Genomic DNA, 25,150 nt, shown 5'->3' with positions numbered 1-25,150 from the left:
GGACAGGCTTCAAAGACAGCTTTCTGTAGTTGCAGCAACATTTGTTCTGCCTTGCTAATGAATGGCAAACAGGTGGTGGACTCAAAACTGACGATCTTTTCCTTTAGGTTTGCTGAGTTTTATGGTTTGCTTGCACATTGCTTCCATTTGGAAGGTGGAACCTTACTGTGCTCTGTGTAGCGGCACAGAGCCAACCTCAGGCACTCAGCGGTGTGCAGACCTTGGCAAAATCGCAGTCTGAGACATCACAGCAACTACCCTTGCAGAATACTGCCCTCTGAGTCTGTAAGGCTAGGGAAGATGTTGTCATCTTTAGCATAACTGGGAGACCGCTATATGATCACCCTCCTACACAGACTTGGCTGAGGAAAAGCAGTAGTATGGTATTGCTTTGCTCAGCTTGAATTTAAGCAGATTGCAGAACCTCAACTGCAGACAGACAGGAGGGACTTGAGCACTTCTGATGGCAGGAGCTGTGCTTAATGTTTCCAGGAATAATTGCTAACAACTTTCCATCTCAAATCAGATTGGTGCTACGCTGCCTGTGTGTGCTATTGTTGTGAATGTTGAAACAAGCTATTAACAGCGATCTTCTTGTATTTCAGATGTGAGTGCTTGCCGGGTTACAGTGGAAAACACTGTGAAATAGATGATGATGACTGTGCGGGCCATAAGTGTCGCCATGGAGCCGTCTGCGTAGATGCAGTCAATGGCTACACCTGCGTCTGTCCTCAGGGTTTCAGGTACGTGAGAGTCAGCTCCTGCCCTGGACTGTCTTCCGTACATAGTGTTGGGGCACTTTCTGTAATTACTTTCATCCTCAGAGCTAATCAGCCTCTAGATATGGTGTCAGTCTGTCATTCCTACGTAAGCGGATGGCTCAGTGCTTCAAATCTCGTAGCTGAAGTAGGTCTTAACGAGCTAGCTGAATACAGGGGGTTGACAATTCTTGCTTTGAAAACAGCAGTTTGCCTTTTGTGCAGTGCTGTGTTAGTTTGCCTGCCTGCCTGCCTGTCCCAGCCTTTCCTGGCAAAACACTAGGTAATACACTCACATAAATTATATGGAGATAAACTCTGCATGCGTGAGAGTGAGCAAGGGATCATAAAGTTACATATACGAACTCTCAGACCTGGCTGCAAGAAAACACGAGTCTGAAGATTCTGTGCCATTATCTCTGTGCCTGTTGGTGGATGGGCTCAATGCAACTTGGGCTCTAAATTTCCAGTCTCTGATTCTGACAGCTGCCAATATATCTGACTCCTGGAAATCTCTCTGTCTGTCAAAGATAAGTGTGCTGCTCCAAATGGATTCACTAATCATTGCCTGAGGCTGGATACTGGCTTCCTTCCAGCTAAACCTTTTCTGTGTTTGAAATACACATGAGACAAAGAAGGAGTACCTGAAAAGATCAGTCTTGACAAAGCAGAAATTGCATGAACATTTATAAATCATTTTCTCTGCTTTGTATCTGCAATTGTTTTCATTCTTCTTGCTTTTATCCTTGCTGGGTTTTGGGGTTTTTGCCTCTGAACACACATTTTTATTGCAAAGCAGACAGCCTTCCCTGAATAGGCATTGATATATAACATGATGTCAGCCTGTGGTTTCACAGAATCAGACTTGTTATTTACAAGATACCAGATATCCTCTGAATTTCAAATTCATACCCTTTTCTCTATGTCTCATTCTCTGCTTCAATCCCTTTGATGGCCTTAGGGATTTTGCAAATTGGTGACTGGTAAGGATAACAGGTGGCTGTCCCACAGTAGAATGGTAAATGCTCAACATTATCTAATTGTTAGAGTTGAGAAATGGGATTGCAAAGCCATATCTAGAGTCAAGGGTAACTCAAAACTGTCATCATATGGTAGGGACCGGGAGACTTCTGCTGCAGATCCCTTAATTTTTAAGGCATGTCACTACTAGGCAGTGATGAATATGAGGGTTTTTTTCCAGGAAGGCAGGGTCACAGTGTTTGGCAGAGATGTTTTGAGTCGTGACACAGTTGAGCAGAGCAGCAGGGGTAGGTGGGAGACTGGTCTGGGTCCCTTCCTGTGTACCAAGCAGCTCTACTGGCAGTTTAGGCAGGGCCCCGGGTTGCCTGATCTCACACCAGGGACTTCAAGAACAGAACCTGGCACAGCCCAGCCTGCTCTCTCACTCAAATGAGTAGGTTTCATTCCACTAAAAGTCCTCCAAGAAGAGGAAACGTCTTTATATACAAAGCTCCAAAACTCAACCACTAGCTTAGACAGCACTTCATAGCCCAGGGGAGACTTGGGCAAGCAATGTAATCCTGCTGCCTGTCAACAGCAGAGCCAGGATTAACTTAAAGTCTCCTGTCTACTTTCTTTTTTTTGTACTAGTCCATGCCACCTCCCCAAATTTCCTGTGCAAAATGCAAGGGAACAGGGGTCTTACAGGAGAAAAACATCACAGTGAGCACTAACGGGGTCCTTCTGCCAAGCCGAGGAGCAGAATGAATCCCCTTGTGTCTCCATGCAGAATAGTCCCTGATCTTGTTTGATTTCAGGATTAAAATTCTGCTAACAAAATATGATCTGCTCATTATTCTTTCCATGATTCCAGCCTTTTGTAGTTTAAAGGCCTGCTGCTCTGAAGGGGGTTCTGATTTTTTTTTCCCTCTTAAGATTGCAATTGCAAAGATGGTGATTGACAGAGTTCAGCCTTCTGATGTTCAGGGTTATAGACTCAACTGTTCCCGAAGCGTGCCTCAGGCACTGGGCTGTGTGGCACAGAGATAACTTTGCAAGTATTTGAAGGCTGCAAGTGTTGATGAAAAGGAGAGAACGCAAGGGGTGGTCTGACAAAGGTAACTAGGAGACCTGAGATGATGATTAATAAAGTTTTTTGGCTAAGTATCAGGAATCATTTCCCAGCAGTGAGTTTGCAGAGTGACCTCCCAGTTATCTGGAGCTTATGCTGTTGTAATAAATGCATAGAGCTATAACAATGTTATGGTTGTCACTATGCTGTATGTCAAAGCCACTTGGAGTCACACATTAATAAGGATGTTAAAACTTACATCCTCGCACAGTTGAACAAACAGCACTCTGGTAATTCTTAACAGTGTAGGGCCGCACATGCACGGTGACACACCTCTGATGCCAGCCCCCCAAAAGCAGTAGTACCAACATGCACACGCTTGTTTTCCCATCTTTGCATTTCCTATTCACTGTTCAGCTGTAGTTGTGCTCTAGGCAGCACCTTTCCTTATCACTCAGCAACCTTTTGCAATTACATAATACACTTTCTTCCTGAAAAGTTGTCAATGTTTTCTTCACAGAATAACATTCATTTACCCCCTGCAGATGAAAACATTTCTGAGAATTTGTGAACCCCATTGGATAAAACCTAACTTACCAAACCTTCCCTCTAGCAATCAGCCTCACAGTAGTGTTGTCCTGATAAATGTTGCTCTATTGGGGATGCACACATTAAGGCTGCTGAGCTTGATACAAAGCACTGTTCCTCCATTGTGTAGATGCTTCAGAGTTCCCCACTGGGATAGTTTGCTTCAAGAAACTCAGCAGTGATTATTTAAATAAATGAGATTGTACCAGGCAGAATGGTCTTGGCCAAGCTATACAAGTCAGGCTGTGCTCCACATTCCACTGCCAGGAAAATAAATAGTATTCATTCTTTCCAAAAATATATTTTAAAAAATATTTTTAAATGGGAAAAAGAAAGGCCTTGACAGACATTGTTGCTAATGTAACTTCTAGATGCCAGTAGCAGGACAGCTGCACTTGGAAAGCCACCCACTGAAGGGGTTTCACAGCAAGGAAGAGTTGTGCAGGAGCCGTGCTGGAGCTCAGAGAATCTTTCAGAGCAGCACCAAGCACAGACACACTGGCTTCTTGCAACATTTGCTTTTTGTTAGTGGAGGCTGTTGTGGGTCGCATGGATTTTTTATTATTATTATTTTTAACTTCCATGAAATTAGAATTATATGCACTGACTTTCCTTCTGCTTTCTACTTGTTGCTCACAGACAAAACAAAATGATTGGCATTAGGTAGAACAAAGCTAATGGGCTGGGTTAGTAGTGCTCCTTTCTGCTAGTCACCTCTGGAAAAAAATTCCACCTGACATCAGGCCAGGGGTGACAGCCATCTGTGGAGTCGACCCTGGTTTGATCCCATTCCTGCTTCTCCTGACGTGTTTGCCAGCCAGCTTCAAAGCCCTGCACTGGAGAGGGAAATCACACACTTAATGAAACCAGGCTTTGAACAGGAAAGTGCTGCAATCGGACACTCACTTTAGTGCCTGGCTAGCAATGGGGACGTGGCACTGATGTGTCCTCAGCTCATCAACTCTGGCTGGCTCTGACTGCTGTGCTGATAGGCAGCTACCACAGTAACTACCTTAAATTGGCAAGAATTGCTTTCTGTGTATCTATCTTCCCATGAGGTTGTTGCTGTTTTTTAATATTCCGTTGTTTTCTTGGAAGAGGGAATCCAAACCATCTCTTGCTGAGTGGTGCTACGTCCCCAGGGTGCAGCACTCACCCTCCAGGAACCTGGTGGCCTGTGGGGCTTTGCCAAGAAGCTGCAGCAAAGGGTCTTGTTCAGGAAGGGAAAGTCTCTTAGTCTATAACTAATTCATAGTTTAGGTGTGTTCACAAAGAAATGTTCCCAAGAACCAACTTACATTGAGAAACATACTGGACTGAACAAAGACAACCATTTCCCACTGCGGTGGGTTGACCCTGGCAGGATGGCAGGCGCCCACCAAAGCCACTCTATCGCTGCCCTCCACAGCTGGATGGGGAGAGAAAATATAAGAAAAGGCACGTGGGTCGAGAAAAGGACAGGGAGAGATCACTCAGCAATTACCATCACAGGCAAAACAGACTCGACTTGGGAAAATTAATTTATTGCCAGTCAAATCAGAGTAGGGTAATGAGAAATAAAAACTAAATCTTAAAGCACCTTCCACCCACCCCTTCCTTCTTCCCGGGCACAGCTTTACTCCCGATTTTCTCTCCCTCCTCACTCAGAGCATCACAGCAGGGCAGGGGATTGGGGTTGCGGTCAGTTCATCACGGGCTATCTCTGCCCCTCCTTCCTCCTCAGGAGGAGGACTCCTCACACTCTTCCCCTGCTCCAGCGTGGGTCCCTCCCACAGGAGACAATTCTCCACAAACTGCTGCAGCATGGGTCCCTCCCACGGGGTGCAGTCCTCCAGGAGCAGACTGATCCAGCGTGGGTCCCCCAAGGGGTCACAGGTCCTGCCAGGAGCCTGCTCCAGTGTGGGCTTCCCATGGGGTCACAGCCTCCTTCGGGCACATCCCCCCACTCCAGCGCGGGGTCCTCCATGGGCTGCAGGTGGAGATCAGCTCCACTGTTGACCACCACAGGCTGCAGGGCACAGCCTGCCTCACCATCACCTTCACCATGGGCTGTGGGGGAATCTCTGCTCCAGCACCTGGAGCACCTCCACCCCCTTCTTCACTGACCTTGGTCTCTGTAGGGTTGTTTCCCTCACATATTCTCACTCCTCTCAGGCTGAAATTGCTCCCCCCAGTTGTTTCGTTTTTTTTTTTTCCCATTTCTTCAATACGTTATCCCAGAGGTGCTACCACCATTGCTGATGGGCTCAGCCTTGGCCAGCGGCAGGGCTGTCTTGGAGCCAGCTGGCGTTGGCTCTGTCAGACACAGGGGAAGCTTCTAGCAGCTTCTCACAGAAACCACCCCTGCAGCCCCCCTGCTACCAAAGCCTTGCCACACTAATCAGATACACCCATATGCAGTTACTCCCCCCACACCGTGCTGCCTGCCGTGCTCCCATTTCCACTGCTGCCCACGTACTCATCCTGTATGTCTCCTCCAAATACTCCTTGGAGCAAAGTAAATGGAGTTTATTTACTGCCAGCAGTATTGCCTGCCAGATTACACTTTTGAGATGCATTTGTCTAAATAAATAGAGTGGCTTGTCCCTGTGCAAGATTATGTTCTTCTGGTAGAGCATATTTACCACTTGGATGATGGGGAGTTGTTTGCTCCCCTCTGCCCCCCCTCCCAACCCTTTGCTGGTAGTCTTAGCATCCTGTGACTGTGACCACTCACAGCACGAAGTGTCACCCAGGCAGTGGGGGAAGGTAAGGGGTCCCTGTCAAGCACAGCTCCCTGCCCCTCAGAGCAGCGAGGTGGCGATGGGATGGGCGTGGGGAGGCTGGCTGTGAACCATCGCTCGGACCCTGTGGTGAATAAAGGAGGCTTAGGGCAATGCAATGAGAAAAGTGTTGAAACGCAGTTTGTCCTGGAAAGTACCAAGAGGTGGTTCTGTCTGAGAAGGTGTGTGTTTGTGTACGTGAGCACAGCCAGCCCCGCGTGGCACCGGGTCTGGAGGGGACGGCCCCTGCAGGGCCTGCGCACGGGGCAGCGGCGAGAGACGGCGCAGCTCTCTGCCTCGGCCTTGGAAAGCCCCAGCAGTGTTTTTCACCTTCCTTGTGCTTATTCCTGTGGAACAGATTTTTGTTTGCTGTATCCACATCACCATGTCCAAGGTCAACATACGGATTTGGGCAAAGTTAGAAAACTGGTTAGGGTATGTATTCCATGCTGTAGAGCGGCTGTGGGGAAAGGAGAGCTTTTCTGGTCTTCTTCCAGGTGCAAATCCCAAATGTTTGCATCTTTCAAGGCACTCTTCAAGTTTGCCTTTTTTAAAAGTAGTAATGAAAAACCCTGTGTCTCTTCACTCAGACTTAACAGAAAGGCAAAGCAACTCCACTGCTTTTGACGCAGTTCAGGATTTAGCCCACCCATGGTTTGTTGTGTTGTTCCTTTCTCTTTCGTGTTTCCCAGAGGCAGACGAGAGAATGGCATGTGTTGGGAGAACAGGGACAGGGAGAGGTTTGGGCTGCCGTTCCACACAGCGCTAAAGATAGAGCTGTGGTACTCTGTGCAAAATTTCACATGAGAAAATGTAAAAAGGAAATCAGTCATCTCCATTCCCTTCTGTTACAGAGACAGCAGGTTCTGGTCTCTGTGGCTAAGCAAGATTGTTCTCAAGTATGTTGTGGCTGTTTTATTTGCTGTTCTTGCACGTCTTGTATTTATCAGTACTATTTACTGTAGGGTAATGGCTTGGGTTTCTATTCTAATTGTATCTAGGAAGGTTGCCTAGAAATTCACTGAGCTTCCAAGTCTCACCTGCTTTACTGGCAAGGAGTGAGGTTTTTGGCACTTTTTTGCTTTGTTTTTATAAGAGTGCTATTATTCCACAAAGTGCTCCCTGAATGGCAGGAAATTCCTAGTGGGACAAGTGGGATTTCAATGTTCCAGAACTGGGCTGATGGGTTATTCACTGCATGAATGGGCCTGCCACAATCCTCTCCTGAAAAGCCCTCTGCCCCCGTGCTGACGAACACTCTGTAGCAGAGAGAGATGGTGCAGGAGCCTGAGCCCACAGCCCTCGCCACAGCCCTCGCCACAGCAGTCCCTGCAGCACAGCCTGACACACGCTCCCTACTCACCAGTTACCAATTTTTCATCATTTTACTGTCTACACATTTTCAAGCAGTCACAGAACTCGATGCAAAGAGTTTATGTTCTCTCATCAGTTCAGAAAGGGTTTGTTGGTTTTGGACAGTGGCTGTAATGAGAAATTTGGGGCATGGGTGCAGGGTCATACCACGTGCAGCCAGCCAGAGAGCCGGGCCCAGTCCCTGTGCAGTACCCATTGATTGCACAGGCCCAGTGGGTATACTGGGTGGAGATTTTTCATTTACTTATTGCAGTTCAGTCTGACACATGACATCACTGTGAAAGATTGCTTTCTCCCTTTTTGCCCTTTCTCTCTTTTCCCTGCTCCTTCTATGCTGGTGTTGCCATTTCAGGTTAGCTGCATCGTTCCAGCAAATACCCTGTGAAGTGTGCAGCCATGCTGGATCCAGGAAGGCAGCCTGGGGCCTGAGCCATCGCTGCTCCTCAGCAATGTGGCCCAAGCCTCAGAAGTCAGAGGTTCCTACATGTGTGTTTTGCCTCTCATGTCGTTAAGACTGAACCACAGCGCTTTCCTCCAGATCTGAGTATGATTTGAGTTCACAAGTACTCAGATCTGGCATTTGGTTTTCAGCTGCCTCTGATTCTGGGAGAGCTTCCCTTCCTTTGCATTCTTCTGATCCAGGACATGGCCAACCCCAAACGCAGCTAAAATAAAGTTAATGATCCTGATGCTGTTAGAAACAACCAATTCAGGGAAGCTGCCCAGCAAATAGTGTGGGATCAGTGCATTGCTTCTGATACTTTTTAGCAGTTGCCCATCTGTTGATGATACACTCTCTGATATACAGTGAGGAGGCTATAAAAAGCCCTAAAATTAGAGGATTTTCCCCTTGCTTGCCTTACAACAGCAGAGGTAGACTCGGGTCACAAAGCCTAGGACAGGGTAATCTCAAGTTTGGGCTTAAATGGTTCTGTTTTTGCTGGGAACCTCTGCATGGTGCAGTGTGAGATGGAAACTGTTTTAGACCAAGTGCTGTACCTTGCAGAGCTAAATAACCAGTGCAGTGTGCCGTACAAATTGCTTTCAGTATTGGAACTGGCTCATTCAGACCCAGCGTGGGGATTTCTGTACAGCACGATGCTGTGTAGCTTTCACACAGTAAAGCAGACACATGGCAGCTGAATCTGAGAGTCGCTATACCACAGGAGTAGTATAATGTCAGCACGTGAAAATGTTTCCTTCCTTGAAAAATACTGATAATCGAGGCTGCTTTTTCTTTCCTTTACCTTCTACAGTGGACTTTTCTGTGAAACTCCTCCGCCGATGGTCCTTCTCCAGACAAGCCCGTGTGATAACTACGAGTGCCAGAACGGGGCCCAGTGCATCGTCGCGCACCAGGAGCCCGTCTGCCGCTGCCTCGCTGGCTTTGCTGGCCAGAGGTGCGAGAAGCTCATCACAGTCAACTTTGTTGGGAAGGATTCCTACGTGGAGCTGCCGTCAGCCAAAATTCGCCCTCAGGCAAACATCTCCCTCCAGGTATGTCACACAGAGCATCAGTTGCCAGCCCAATGCACTTCTAAGCAGAAGTACATATACATGTTTATATTTTTTAATTCTGAAGGAACAGGGTCTATTGGCCAAGGTGCTGACAAAGTTAGAGTCAACTTGTGAGCCAGTTATCTGCTCTAAAATTATTGAAATGTTAAGGAGCAACTAAGGCACCACTGTACCCTTGTGGGCACACAGGCTGCCTCCAGAAGCTCACCACTCTTATTCCCAGGCTGGCAATGTAACTAGAGAAGCTTTGGGAAACCTCCCTGTCTTCTTACTGATTTACAGCATTGTGTTTCATCCTGTAGAAATTAGTGCTTAATATTAGGAGACCTATTGAAAGAGGCTACTCTAAAGGGCCTTTCCAGACAGTAATTTGCATACTCTTTTACCATGCACATTCAGTAGACAAAAGGCCTGGGATTTTGTTACTGTCCTGTAGTTGCACCTAAATTCGGCTTGAGGTCTAAGGTCCAAAAGGTAATGGAAAATAGATAGCAAAGGTGCCATCCCACTACTGCCATCTTTGTGGTTGTGGATTGAAGGTATTTTGGATACTTAGTCCAACATGATATTTAAGTGATTTGGAAGTTATTTACTTTAACAATCTAGTAAGCATTAAACTTTTTTTTTTTTTCCTATAGTATCCCAAAGTAAATGAGGGAATAATTTCTAGCTTTATATGTTTTCTAATAAAGAGATGTGTGAAGCACATGCCATGATACATCTGTTTCTTAGGCCACTGATTGTTAAACTGGACTATTCCTATGCTAGATTCACCCTGCAAATGAAGCATAGCATTTCAAAAGATGTAAGAAGAAAAATAATCCCTCTATGTTTATTTCATTGCATTTATTTTCTCAGTTTGAAAATACTGTATTTCACAGTTGGAAATCATATTCTAGACTTACTTGATGGAGTTTGGTTGTAATTAAAATACCAATGTCAAGACATGGGAAAGAGGACTGAACTTCCTCATTAGGAATGGATTTTTAAAGGGCGGTTCCTGCATAGTTTAATCTAATGAAAAAAATCCATAATTAAGATTTATCTTTTCTTTAATAGCTTGAGTGTACAGTTCATATGAAAACTAAGCTAATTCATGTATATTTGAAAATCCAGTTTTTCTTCAAAGTCCCCTTTTATTTAATATCACAAAAAAATTCTAAAATGTGGGCGCTCTAAAATATGGCTCCCCAAAGGCTCCAAATACTGTAAGTCAACTTTAAAGCTGAAAATCTGGACATTATCTTCTTAAGCATACAATATGCATTACGTCAGGCATAGCTTGAATAAAACTGACTATTACTGAGAGCACATGCAGACGATGTTCTCACTTCTTGTTTCCCAGTCTGAATATTATTCTTGCATACAGTAATTAATCACTGGTGAATTAAAATTAGAATACAACTTTGATTATTAAGAACAGATAGAGGAAATCTTATTAAAAAGTGCTCAAGAAAAAAAAATCTTTTAAAGGCAAAAATATAGTAGTTATATATCTATAAATGCAAATGGATTTTTGAATTTACTGTTTTGTTTTGGAATTTAACAGCCATTACAAAAAAATAAGCAAGAAATCTCAAGAAATATGTACTGTGAAAATAACGGACAGGTTGTATCTCAAAATCTCATTTGGTCTCTTCTGTTTGTTTTTGTTCTTTGATTCAGAGTTCAATATATTTTTTTTCCTTGATGTGCATCAAATCTAGAGGGACGAGGGCTACTCTCTTCTTTCTGACTCTCTAAATGTCCCATTTGAAACCATCATGACTTGCTAATAACTCTGAGTGCTGGTTAACTGCTGGTTATGCTAGATGTGGGGACAGGTCCTTCTTTCCTTCTTCATGTTCATAGAAAGTCTATGAACAGATCAGCGCTTGCTGAAATTTGTTTGCTTGTAATTGTGAGAAACTCCGCCAACTGCCAGAGTTGATTTTCTAAGCTCTCACTTCAAGCTGAGGTAGTAGCTGAGAAATAAATTCACGTGTCACCAAAAATACCGCAGCAGTCTATTGACAAGGATCAAATAAATTGCAGCTTTCACCTCCTGAAAACTAGTTCTCATTTGAAACAAGGGAGCCATCCCTTAGTGGGGGGCCGACCTGTTTGTGTATGAGCCCACTCAATGTCACCAAGACCTTTTTGTGTCTCATGGCTCTTGCTCACGTTGTTGCCCATAAATATGATTTACTAAATCATATTTAAATTGCATATATGATTTTGGTTTGATTTTTAATATAGCTTTATTCATTTTTAATCATTCTCAAGCAGCCCTACCTGGTTATTAATGTTTCACAGGTAGCAACAGACAAGGACAATGGCATCTTATTATACAAAGGAGACAATGATCCTTTGGCTCTGGAGTTGTATCAAGGACACGTGAGGCTCATCTACGACACGCTGAATTCTCCACCTACCACAGTATACAGGTAAATAGCTAAGCCTTACCAAGACAATTGATTCCCCAAAAAGATGGAGAAGTAGGATTTTTGTAAGAAATGTGCACAGGAGAAGAACTGTTTATTTTACTTCAAGTTATCTCTTTTATCCATGTAATTAGATAAGAACATCAGAATAAAGACTTGGCTAGAGGCTGCATGGATAAAAATAGGCGTTTATTGTCAATACCAGCTATAGTATATCCTATTGTGATTGCAGCAAAATGTTGTGTTTTCTCATCTACTGTAAAGATTTAGTTTGTGCTGAATGTTGTCCTTGAAATAGTTCCAAATAATCAGTTTCTTTGTTGTTGATATTTAGCATTAATTTACTGTACCAAGACAGAACAGTGACTATGCAACTGCAGGATTAGACTGTGTCAGATAAGAAAAGGGCTGAATTCCTCTACAGGGTGAATATTTTTGGAACAACTCTTACCTATATCAGTAGGAGCTACACAGACCACAAATTAGGAAGGTAAATTGTAGGGCAATTTGACCTTCAGACACTTGACTTTTGGGTATACCAAAGCCACGTTTTTTATTCACTACTCACAAGAAAGAAAAGCAAATGTATAAGTGAAACCCATGCACATGCACAGAGGCGTTTCCCTAGGAAGGAGAGATGTGCTGCTCATGTCTTCCACTGTTCCTTTCACAGCTGTCACCCTGGGATAATTCCCTTCTGATTATTTTTAAGCCCTGTTGTTCCAGTTTGTTCTGTGTAAACATGAGGTTGTGACCACAGGGAGCCCTTTCAGGTTCAGTGCAGTTTCATGGCCCTGTGTGTGCAGAATAGCTGTTTTTCCCAGCTCACCTCCTGTGAGAGCAAGTGAAAGGGTGCCACCATGTATCACTAGCCAAGACGGGCCTTGTGCTTTCTCTGGAAAGTTTTCTCAGAACTTAGCAAAACTTGAGTCTTCCAGGGAGTTTTCTTTAGGGGGAATGGTGACCTGTTTAACAAAATGAAAAAATTCTTTCTGTATAAAAGCGAATTGGCTAATACCAATACAGGCATGTCACAGGAAGACCAACGGCTTGTCCAGTGTAGGAATGAAGAAAGTAATTTGTTAGGGATTTTCACCTGCTGGATAAGTGTGAAAAATTTCTCTCTGTGTGGCTGCTAATCCTAATTGATTTCATGTTAGACCAAAGCTGAAGTTGTTAAACAGTTTTATGCCACTAATTAGAACATAGGGAAAAGCTCATCATGTGTGGGCAGCACAGGGGGTGACAGATCGGCGTGGATGCTTGCTCTCCGTTGTCAAGGGCAGAGTGGTGTGGTGACAAGAGCTGTTGCCACCATCACAACAACTCTTCATGGATCTGCTGCTTTCTGGCAAAGTTGCCAGAGATGGCAAGCGGCAGTGTCCTCATTATTCCTGCGCCCTTCATATTGATCAAGGAGGAGGTCTCCATTCAGACTGACACCTCATTACCATAAGATTAATGGCCTGTTCACTACGTTTTGTGCTGTGTGATCTGTTGAGATAGGAAAGAAGCTGCTTAATACGATGCCCTTTCTGAAATGTCACTCTAATCTTTTATTAGTTTAAGGAGTGGAGCAAAATGGGATTAGTATGGAGCTTGATGGGAAAAGATTAGGTTGATTGAGAAAAACTGCAGCTAAAGAATGTCAAAAAGGGCCTCTAAACAGATTAAAAGCCTTGTTTTCCTTAAGGGCTGGGGAAGGGGGAGGAAACCTGCTTTTCTCCTTACAATCACAGGATCTAAGGATAGAAGGCGTGAGTGGATTTGATTTGACCTCCCTGTATATCCTGTTTGATTTTCAGCTAAGGTGTAAGATCTGTTTGGCTAAGACGACTTCCAGTTTGGCACCCAGTTTTGATAGAAAAACACCAAATAATGGAAAATCCCCCATTTCCTTTGGTAGCTTGGACAATGGTCAATCATTTCCATTATTCAGGCATTGGCCATAATTTCTAACTTGTGTTGCTAATACCTTCTGGATGTTTTAGACACCTTCTCCAGGGAAATGAGGCTTCTTTTATATCTGACACTGGCTCCCATGAGTTTATCTGTACTTTTAATTGCATTGTCTCCTAACTTGCATTTTGATGAAAGTAATAGCTCATTCAGTGTGATGCATTTTGCCTAAACCTGAAAATTTGGGGAACTCCTTTCTGCAACCTCTACAATTTTCCATTAAAAATAAGGTTACTAGGAGAACCTGTAACATTCAGATCTTGGCCTCACCATTTGGTAAAACAGTTTGCCTTCTCTACTGCCTACTCCTTGCTGTCTTGTTTAGATGCCTCATTTTAATCTCAGTCTTGGCAAAAGTGGACTGTTTGCCTTTGAGAAGCTCTGTTGAAAGACTATTAGATGAATTTTCACGGGTAATATCAGGCACTGCTATCCTCCAAAGTGGTCCACTTCTCAGAAGAAATAAGCAGTGCTTTGGCTCTTGTTTTCTGTCAGAAGAGTCTGCCAAAAGTGGAGGAGGCCTTGAAATACTGCCTGGCGGGAGCTGTGCCAGCTACAGCTGCAGGAAATCTCTAACTGACCTGGTCCTGTGTAGTAACTGAGATGTTTTGCTGGCTACTTCAGGTACTCCCATGACAGGATGTGGGAAGTCATTGGCAAGCGACATTATCTGTAATTCTTCATCGGAGACTCCATGATAAGATTTATTCATAGTACTTAAGAACAGTAAAATTAGCAAAATACTTGGCTAATACAGGTAATATCCTGTAGGGATAAGATAAAGCCTGTTGTCAGACAGGTTGGGCAGCCAGCAGCGAGTAAGGCACACGTGGTGGTAGTTTCCAGCAGTATTCAGCAGAAGGGTGCTGGAAGGGAGGAAGCATGCAATGTGCAGCATTGCAAAACTCTCCCCCAGCCCCTTCACATACAGCCAGGGTGAAGGTTTGTACCAGACACGTGGTGTGTACGCTCTGAACTTCCTGTGGTAGTGAATTCTGCCGGCAGCCTCACTTCGCAGAACTGTTGCAGGAGGCCGAGGGCAGGGATGTGCCCGAGCAGCGGGCTGCAGGCATGCCGGGACAGAGCAGTTCATTTCACCCGCGCCGTGAAGGCAGGTTGTCTCTGGCTTCTGCAGTGGACCTGCTCCTGTATGCTCGCCGCTCCTTTGAGCAGAGTTAAGTAGAACCGCAGTGCAAAGCTGGTCTGGAAAAGCCCAAGATTAACTTGCTGTACATTCGGATTTGCTTTACATGTATTCATTCCTATTGTATGTTTGGATAGAAAGGTTAAAGTTGACATTGGACTTCTCTTTTGTTCCAGTCAGAGAAAGGTCAGCAATTGTCCAGTGGAAAAGACTACCTAAAGTACATTGTCTTTTATCATCAAGTTAGAAAGAAATACAAGTTAATGGATGAATATGCAATGATTGAACTCGCCTTTTTAATGGAAAAGCTGACCGGTCTGTTACTGAAACTCCTCACTGTAAGCAGCAGAATAACTGTTGCCTGCACATCATAGTAAACATCTTAAAGAAGATCCATTTTTGAAGTAGGATTCGTATTTGTTGTTTCTTTTATTATATTTAATTATTCTGTAGGTGCACAAAGGAGAAGTCTGTTTCCAAACACTTTATTGACTTCCTGGTTTTTGCACTGGTGAGAGTTACTCTGCCATGTCATGACAGTACTCAGTACTAAGCCAACAGTGAATTCTTGAAATAAAGTAAATCTTTTACACAGATACCCTATCTTAATTTAAAGATACGAACTGATGAGGAATGTGCTGCTTTTATTTACCACCATACTCCAATTCTTAAAAGTTTGAATTAACAAGGACAATGAATTTCTGTAGTTTCAGCAATCAGCCACTGATACAGGTTATCTGTTTAGCTGTATTCTATAGGGAGAGCTTCCTATTATCATTCTTTTTTCCTATGTCTGTTCCTTGAACCAGAGATAAGGCCTTACTTGTAATTTTTTTTTTTCTGATAGGTCTTATGCTGTTACACAATCATACCGATTTGGATGCTAAATTAATCCTTCCTAATAGAAATGGAAAACAGCAATTTGACACAAACTGCTGATGTAAATCCCTCCAGAGTTCCCAGATTGCCATGTTGCATACAGACAGGGGAGCCACCCGTGTGGCCACCGGCACTCGTTGTCCACCAACAGGTCCCTGGCCATGCCACTCCTGGGATGAACTTGATTGTACTCAAGGACTTTGGTCCAGTACTCAGACTTCATAGACTTCTCCTCCACTCTTCTGGTGCTGAGATTGAGCAGTTGCTTTGGTGATGGAGGAACTTCCACGTCTTCCAAAGATATGGGAGATGGGATTCTTGTATAATTGCCTCTCTTTAGCTGCAATCGCTTATCTGCAAAAAAGCCTGGGAGGCTTCACTATTAATTCACTATCTTCTAGGGAGGAATGTGCTGGAGGAGTGAAAGCATTAATTATTCTTAGGATCATTATTAGAGCTTGTCAAACACAGTTTTCACCAAAAGTCATTTTGCAGAGCTCACTGCATGACTGGTCCTTTTCTTCCTAATACCTTCATAGTCTGCAGCTGTGATGTGCCATCCCTGGTGGGATTCCTGTTTGATACTTCTGCATGGTCTCTAAATAGACTGTTTCTCAGAGATTTCTGTGAGATATCACCGAGCTCTTAACAATTCTGCATATTTGTGATTCATTTTATTCTATCACACACTCTTATTTTTCAGGTACTCCTTAGGGATTTTGCATCAAATATAATGAAAGAAACCAGTATTAATCTCTGACCTGCACAGTAGAAGTTGTAAAATTTGAATGTGCTTATACATCTTGCATGAGCCAAGGCAAAGGACAGATTAATTATTTTTTGGCTTTATAAAGGGCTCTGGTGTATTTAAATGGGACAAAAAAGACAAGCGTGTGAGTTCTTGTCACACTACAAGCATTGCATTTTTCTGGTTTTTCTTGGATTTTTCTGTAGTTGTATGGTGAAAATGTAAGGCCAAGACCCTAAACTATCATCTAACTTTTATCATTAGGTTCAGAATCAAATATTTGCTTTAATGAAATTCAGAAAATTTCTTCTGCCGAGATGAAGCTTAAGACTTAAGAAGGGTAAAGTTTTGTCCTTCAGGCTGCCTGAGGACTTAGCAGGCAAAATCTTGTTAAGCTGAATTAATTTTTTTCTTTGTAAATCTCTTCAGTATCTCTTCCAAGAACAATAGTTCCTCATCTCTCCTCTCTCTCCTTGCCTCCACCCAGCTCATTCTCTTCAGTGTAATATCTGAGGACCCAGAAACACCATGCTGCAGCCCCACAGCTTTACATCTGTGTAGGGTGTTTCAGAGTGAGACGTTTTATCAGAAGGCAAAACCTTCATAAAGCAAGTCGGTGTTGGCACGTCTGTGTACCAGGTACGGGAAGTTAGGTCACCTAAAGCCACCGGCCCTGTGGTGGTGGCCGAAACAGGAGCGACGTTCGCTGAGTCCCAGGTCACCTTCCTCAGGGCCCAGAGCCCGGGGCTGTCGGTCTGTGCCGTGCTCAGGCGTCCCCGTCAGCGGAGGCCGGGCTGCGGCGGCGGCCGCGGGTGCTGCCGGCGGGCAGGGGCTGCTGGTCGCCACAAGGCCCGGGACTGGGCCAGGCGCGTGCTTGGCGCCGTCCTGCCCTCCACGCTCACCACTCAACTGGGGGCAACTTACGCCACCGTCTGTGAAAGCAATAAACTCAGTAGCTGCTCCTCTGCCACAAAGGGTTTCGTGCCATTTTAACTCGTTCTTTGAACTGACTTGCACTATGACCACTTGAAGTCAAAGCAGAGATGTTATTTGTATCCTTTTGATTAGGAATGTCACCACCTACACCATCGCTGTCACCTTTAGCGCTGTTTTTTAAAAAAATCAGAGTACTGCTGCAAACCCAAATCAGCTTCAAGCAGGTGGCAGAAGGCAGTCTTCCTCCTCCCAAATCACTTTTTAAGCAGACTGCGCTGGCTTTAATGCACAGAGAACACACAAGCAAATTGTCAGCAGTCTGTGTATTGTGTTAAGCAAATTGATCGGATGTTGTTTTCTAAAAGATACCCATAGGCTGGTCTGTACCCTGTTACTTTAGTCACTGCATACCTGTCCCCCACCCGGCTCCACCTGTATCTCCCGTGGCTCTCTCCCAGCTGGAGGGGACGGGAGGGACGCTGGAGCAGGTATGCTGTGTCCATCCCCACTGGTGGCTTTCTTGATCAGCAGCTTTTTAGGAAGCGTTATACAAAACAGAGGAGCGCAGTACATACCATGTACATATAGTTTCAGTACAATAACATCATAATGCTGATTTCTTTCAGCACAGAATAATAAAAATGTAATTAAGTCAACAAGATGTCAGTATTAATCCCAAGAAGAAATGAGAGGTGATGAGGTAGGGATAGTTCATAAACAAAAGTGGAGAGGGGGGAATACCCAAAATGAATCAATGTTTTAAAATACTCTGAGTTCAGCCTCTAGTTAGAATCTAACATACTAGCCCCATGCTGCTCCTCTCTCTCCTGACTGTATTGGTCATTTCAGAGGATTACACCTAAAGATGGAAAGCAAATCCTTCATAATTATGACATTTCACTTTGCCATGGAGAGTGTTAACCATTCGGTTAATACCATTATATATTTGCAAGAGCATCAGGAAGGAAGATGCTTGCTCTTAGAAGTTTGCTGAACTCTACAAGTAGCTCAACACCATGCAGGTACTTGCTGTTCAAAGTAGTTTTGGGTTTATGTAAAAATGAATGGTGAAGCCAAAAATTGTTCTCTACAGTGATTTGACTATGACTAAAAATAATACAGCTGTATCATTGAAAGAAAATTGCTGCTGAGAATGCAGAAACTCACATTATAAATGCAGGTTTTCCCCTGTTAAAGTCAATAGCTGGGTTGAGTTTTAGCAAGTTCAGTTCAAGCCTTAAAACTGCCCAGCCAAACCAAAAGTAATTGTGAACTACTACGAACTATTTCCTCCTCCCCAGCAGATAACCTGGTTTTGTCATTAGTCCGTCCATAACATGGCCTCACTGTTTCTTCTAGTGAGAGCATCCGTGAAACCATGAGAGTGGCCCTGTCAGCTCCTGAGCCCTCATAAATTAGCGCTGGTGTTAGTCCACCTTCTGAGCCACCAGCGTGGTTTCTGCATGCTGGAAATACACTCTTGTGCTGCACTCTGTTTCCAGTGTGTAACTAGGAGAAAGGTGTGCAAATGTATTTTGACAGGTATTTTCTTGCTATACAGGTCATTAGTCCGGTAGTATGTTGCCAAAGTTGCTTCATGCTGATTACGTCAGAGGAAGGTTGAAGTATTCTCATAATAGACAATGATGGAATACACCTAAACGTGGTCGGAATTATACAAGCTTCTTTGCACTAATGAATGGCTCATGCCTTGAATGGTGAGGGGTTTGCCTTATAACAACACATAACAAGCTAACTTGTATATTTTTTTTCTGCCTGTAAATTTCTTGTAAACATGATGACTAACACAAAGTTTAGATGTATACCATGTGTGATAGATTTATATCCCATTTATACCAAGCACCGGGCTCTGGATTCAATAGATACAGTCTCTGTTAGAAGTGCATGCAGAACTGGCATGATCACGGAGGTGCGGCATGGCTCTGTCCACAATTATTTCAGTGCTTCTTCCCAATATAGAAGCGTGAGCCGTGGCTCTGCATTTACCAGCATACCCCAGTCTGCTGGAAAAGGTGGGTATGGCAGCTGCTCTCCTGGTTGTCAAACAGCAGTGGCTTTCGGGTTTTTTTGTGGAAGGAGAGGCGTACAACTGTAGGTATGTTGCCACAGATGAGGTGGAAACAAATTAATTTCCTGACCATGCATCAGGTTTCTAAATAGACACAGTTGGTTTTTTTCTTGAGGTTTAGCCTCCAATTTCAGATAAAACCCATCATTCTCTGTTATTCTAATTGGAAGCTGTTTTAATTGTATTCTGTAGTGGCCCTGCTCCCTGCTGCTAAATGGCAGATACCTTCGTATTTTCCAGAGCTGGAAAGGGGATGGATGGTGTAAAGTATTCCCCCTGATGAAATGACTCTGTGAAGACACTTGATGGATTTCCTCATCAGAACCTGAGATTTGATATCCAGCTGCACGGCAGAGCTGCTTTCAGTCGCGCTGGATACTGGTGCTATAAAGTAAACCCCAGCACCCTGTCCCGCTGCGGGTCGCGGCGGGGCTGTGCCGCAGCACGTCCCGGTACGTGCAGCACCCCTGTGCAGGGACGGTGCCGGCTCCGCGCCCGGGGGGGCGCGGCACCCGGTGCTGTCACCGGCCCTGCTGCTGCGCCAGCGCCTGCCTTCCTCTGTGCTGTTTGCAGTGTCATTTTTTTTAAGGGTAACAGATTCAGTGAGTCCCCGTAGCACTGCAGATGCCATACGTGATTGTTTTTACACCCTGTATTTACTGGGTTTGCTATTTTATATGATGCATGTTACAGTAAAGACACCGAGTTGCAATAGCTCATTGCACCGCATACGCTGTGAGCCATGATGTGCAAGCTCGTTCTGGTGCAGTAAGAAGGGAAGGCAGTAACGCTGCGATCTGTCATTCAGGAGAGGCCTTGGACTTTAAGCTGCTTTTACGGCCATGATGCTTGCGTTCCACAAATTCCCAGTTAGCAGAATGAAGTATTCAGCTCTGCAGAGACGTGGTGATGCTGCAGGAGACCGGTGCAGCTTCGGCTCGCCAGCGGTGGAGCTGGAGGGAGGTGTCAGACCTCTTGCCCGTGTCAGGGACACCGTGAGAATTCACTGCAAACAAGGGGTGTTTACCCTGGCCATGAATCTGACCCTTTTGTGAATAATCTAGGGGAAGGGGTCAGGATTGTGTTAATTGCATGTTGCAGGGGTATAAAAAGGTCCTTGCTTTTCCCTTAGAAGGTCTGTAATACAATAACTTTCACTGTTGGCAGGGGTGCTGCAGGAATTGAATTATGACTGGAAATTAGATATGCATAGCCTGGCCAAACGATCATTAAGGGAGATACGGTAATCAGCTGCCAGTGTTTAAGGGCTGTAAACACCAAGAAGAGAAAGATGGTTCTTTGGGTGGTCTACAGAGTTGTAAGTAGGAGAAAAGGTATAAAACCTAGCAAATGAAACTGGAGGGATCAAGGAAAAAAAATCTTAATATTGAGTGCTCTCAGCCTAGGAGACCTAACGTTCAAGTCATGTAAAACAGGACTGAACGTAACAAAAGAGAGTATATTTTAAGCAGAAAGTGAACTTGAGTGCTTTAATGTATCTCTTTCGCCTCTTATGTACCTAATCTTGTGTTTCATTAGCATTTTTCATACTTTTTTCTCAACATGTGGTTTTTATTTGGTGTCTGAAGATGATAGTGCTTGAAATGATGTGTTATTGTAGAGGTAGCACAAACACCACTCCAATTATGATTTTGCCTTTGTTGCCATGGAGAAGCTTAAATCTATTTTAGGCCAAAGACTGATTATAACTGGAACTAAGGGCAGGAGGTAACAGTAGCTTGAAAAGGTGAAAAACCATTACCACTGATACCTGAAGTCAGCCTGGCACAGTAAGGGTTTCACAGCTCCCAAATTGCTAACAGCTCGATGCGGCTCCCTGCAGCTCTCACCTTGTGTTTCTTGATTTTGGTACCTCTTCTCTGGTGCCTGTTCTTCCCACGTCCTGTAAGCTCCTTAAGCCCTTTTGGACATGTATTTCTGCTTCTTCCCTTCTACTTCAAACATTTTCAAAGGTTATCTAAATTCAGTGTTCCCTGTGGCCTTCACTCCCCAGTCACTTACCATCCTTGTGTTTGCTTTGTTCTGCACTTCAAATGAGGCATGTCCCCATTAAGACAGAGGTCAGGAAAATCTGGAGACTGTAGCTAATGAATTGATGTCCTCATTTGCATAATTGATGGTTATACTTTTCCTCAGTGACATGGTTTGCTGTGATACTTAAAGCTATTTTTGTTTTTGACTTCTCTGCCCTGCTGTTCTTTGCTGTCTTCACTAAAGGTATATTACACGTCAGTGAAAAAAACTAACCCCAAAAGCCCAAATTTTAGAAGTTCAGATTGAATGCTTTAATCCTTTAATGCATTTCTGTTCACTGGCATATTTATAGTAGTTCAGCTCTAAATCTCTCTTGGGTATTAGAACAAGTGGAGCCAGTGTTTATAACATCTGTGTGTGCTTGGGGCTGGAGTAGTGAGGGAAGAAAATATAGGAGGGAGAGGAGAAATAGATCAAAAATGAGAGTGGAAATCGGTTCTTTCATATATTCCCTGGGGCTTTATGTTCAATACACATCCCTTTCCCTTCACTTCTTTGTGTTCTGGAGTCTAAGCCCCCAGAAGAGGCCATTGTCCATGGCCTGTGTGCAGTGCCCTGTGCGATGGGTCTGCTGGCTCATCTTGCTGGAATGGCTCTGACAGATGAGGCCAGCTCCCTGCGATATGAAATTTTAATGACTCTTTCACAGAGCGCTCCCTTCCCTGGGAGGGCAGCTCCAAGCTTCACACCTGGGGAGAGAGGGAGCAGAAGGTGCTGGACCCAGGGCCTTCTCTTGAGCTTTGCAAGCAGGGCTCTCCTCTCATGCCCAGGATTTTCCTCTTTTTTTTTTTGGCCAAATCTGATCGGATGCCACGGCGAGCTCTCAGTGAGGGTAACCTTGATGAAAGGAATCTAATGGACTGTGCAAGACACGTCACCTGGGCTATGAAAAGAGGAGTGTAACTGAGGGGAGAGGGGTGAGGGGTGCTGCTGGCCAGGGAGCAGCCAGTGTGCCCTTTGCTGGGGAGGCAGGGTGCGGTGCTGCAGCACCCAGGGGGCTCCCGGGGCACCCGGCTCCGGCTGGGATCCTTTCGCGGCACTGCTGACCCCGGGAAGGCCCCCGCCAGCCCTCGGCCTGCCCGCCGCTGCTTGGGCCCTCGGTACGTACTGTGAGGGAGCAGAAGTGATTATGCTTGGACGGGAACTGAAATGGTTTCTCAGCACCAACTGCGTAGTGAGACTCGAGTGAAGGTCCTGCGGACACTGTGAATACCGTCTGTGAGATGTCTGACGAGATGGGCCCTCACCAGCCTGCCTACGGCAGTACGAGAAGCAGTTCCTGGGTCCTGAGGAATCCTTCTGTGTTACATAAAGCTGGTCTTTTGAGTCATTTTCCTGCTTGCTTTTTAGCAAGTTTAAGTTCCTGAAAATCCTTGCTCACACTTCAAATGTTTACGCGTCAAACATAATTCCTCCCTTTTTTCAATAATATATCACAAACTATATAATATCCAGTTGGAAGTTGGCTAAAAATTCATGCCTGTCTTTTTTAATAGCTTGGAAAAATCTCAAAAGCCGGGACTTGGTTTGGTAGTGCCCCAGGAAAAGCAGTTGGCTCAAGTCTGGTGGCCCTTTGGCTTCTTCCTTCGGTCCCTTTCCCATCTCCCTTGCCCTGTGCCCGGCCACGTTATTTTGATTCGGCCATAAAGCACGAACAGCTTGGCGGAAGGGAAGGAGTTGGGTAAGGTCGGGTGAGCTGTCAGGTGTGTGACATGGCCAGAGCTCTTCTCCGCAAGTTCCTTCGGAGCAGCGACCCGACACAAACCCGCGCTCGGCTCTGGCTCGCCCTCCCCGGCGGGTGAGCGGGGGATCCCGAGGGGAGGGAGGGGAAGGAGGGGAGGCAGGAGGGGAGGGAGGGGAGGCAGGAGGGGAGGCAGGAGGGGAGGGAGAGGAGGGAGGGAAGGAGGAAAGGAGAGGAAGGGAGGCCGAGGGGAGGCCGGGCCGGGCCGGGCCGGTCGGTGGTGCTCCAGCGCCCCCTGGTGCCCGCCGCGGGGCTCGGCGGGGCCCGGGCTGTCGCGACGCGGCTCCGGTCGCGGCTCCGGTCGCGGCTCCGGTCGCGGCTCCGGTCGCGGCGCGGCGGGCCCCGGGTTCAACCCCTCGGGCCGATCTGGCCGCTGCCGCCGCCGCCGGTTCGGTGCGCGCAGCCCCGTGCCCGCCGGCGGGGCGCCGGGGTGCCGGTGAAGCAGGGCAGCCCCTGCCTCCCAAGCAGGTACCGCCACGCCGCGGGCGCTCTCGGAAGGAAGAGCCCTGTAAGGCCACCTGATCCCCAGTAAGAATTCAATTAAGGTTTTAATAAAACGCTTGCAGAGAGCTGGGTCGGGAAGAGGCCCCTCGGAGAAAAGCCGAGCACAGCAAGTCTGAGCTGCGAGCTGCGCTGTGATGCGCTGTTCAGCGTCTGTGGGTTTCCTCCCTTCATCTCCAGCCAAGCCACTGTCTCCAACTGTCTCAGACAATTGCTGAGTCTCCTAAAGGCCCAGCTACATAAGAGGCTCTGAGAAGAGTTCATGTAGCATTTCTCTCACCACTGGTTTCTCCCCCAATGTTGTCTTCATCTCTTTCAAAATCCAAAGGCATCTTAACGTCTTTCTGTCAGCAACAGCAGTAAGTGCTTTAACACAAGTATCTCCTGGCTGGGGATTTTCTGCCATCCTGCTTGTCCACATTCAGCTTTTCTATCATATGTGTGCGTCTTCTCAAAAAGCAAATGAGTGCTTTGCCCGTTTTGACTTTATCTGCTTTACCAAGCTGCAGTGTTGGGTGATGGCTGCAAATTACTTTGTTTCTCAAAGTCCAGGCACAGGTTATTTTAATTCGGAGTTAAAAAGCAAAAGCGTCAGGACTGAGTAACGCTCACCCACATGTACCTACTGACAGGGACCTCTCACTCCCCTTGCAGCAAAAATGCCAGCGCTGGGTATGCTGAAAGGTGTGAGCACCACGTGGGGCGGCCGCTTCCATCGCCAGGACACACAGACTTTTGTTTGCCTGTTAGTCAAGGCTTAATCTGGAAAAAGCACACACTGCGGAGGAGGAGGTGATTAATGCCTGTGAAATCCTGGCCCAGGGAAGGGCCAGCCCTGCCAGACGTGATAATGTTGTCCTCTGACAAATGGTCATAGCGTGGCCTTCTTCAGATAACGATGTAGTTTTGTGCGTTCGCTTCAGATACTGATCCCACCAGGGGAGGGTTCCCTGTCATACAGCCATCCATCCCACCTCCTCGGTGCTCAGCTCTCAGAGCCGATGGGTTTTGGCTATTCTTCTTCCTTTCACTGGCACTTCTGCATAGACTAGCAATTACAAATATGCATTCCCATTTATCTCGCACCTTTCAGCTGGAAGTCCAAGTACTTTACCCATATGAATTAAGTGTTGCAACACAACAGTTAGATATGCAGGGAGTACACAGGGCTCACCCCGGTCGGTCGGCACATTGCTGTAACACAGCTGTTTCTTGTACTGTGGCAGATACTTAGCGGAATTCAAGAATATCTAAACAGAAAGTTTGGACCAGCTGTTTTCAAACTTACTTGAGTTGTCAATCCATAAAGTAGTCTGCTAGAGGTGTGGGCCCTGATACAGCGGGCTCGAGTACAGCGATGACAGGCTTGCTTCTCTGAGGTGCACGCACTACATCACCGGGGGCAATGAGGCTAGTGTAAGTCCTCGGCCTCTTGCCCCGGCCCACGCAACTCACTGCCCTTGCAGTGGCCCTGATACAACTGTGTTTTGAGCCAGACTGTCTGCTGGATCCACTGGGTCTGGATTTTTGTACAATGTCAAGCCTTATTTTTTTTCTCTCGGAACCATTTCAAACCGTACCATGAGCTCCAGGTTCTTGAGACCTGGCTCCCCGGGGCACTCTCACCATCCGGAGGGTGGGCA

General features: G+C 45.7%; 1 protein-coding gene across 1 annotated transcript in view; it reads left to right on the top strand.

The window, feature by feature from the left end:
- SLIT3 (slit guidance ligand 3) overlaps positions 1-25,150 on the top strand; it is a 525,410-nt gene that overhangs the window by 488,309 nt on the left and 11,951 nt on the right. Inside the window, exons 31-33 of the mRNA XM_042790009.1 lie at positions 606-743; positions 8,771-9,011; positions 11,328-11,458. Coding sequence (XP_042645943.1) covers positions 606-743; positions 8,771-9,011; positions 11,328-11,458 — 510 coding nt within the window. The remainder of the gene's footprint in view (positions 1-605; positions 744-8,770; positions 9,012-11,327; positions 11,459-25,150) is intronic.

The sequence above is a fragment of the Tyto alba genome, unplaced genomic scaffold, assembly GCF_018691265.1.
Source record: "Tyto alba isolate M040663 unplaced genomic scaffold, T.alba_DEE_v4.0 Super-Scaffold_17, whole genome shotgun sequence".
Lineage (NCBI taxonomy): Eukaryota > Metazoa > Chordata > Aves > Strigiformes > Tytonidae > Tyto > Tyto alba.
This window is presented reverse-complemented; position numbering and strand designations above follow the sequence as displayed.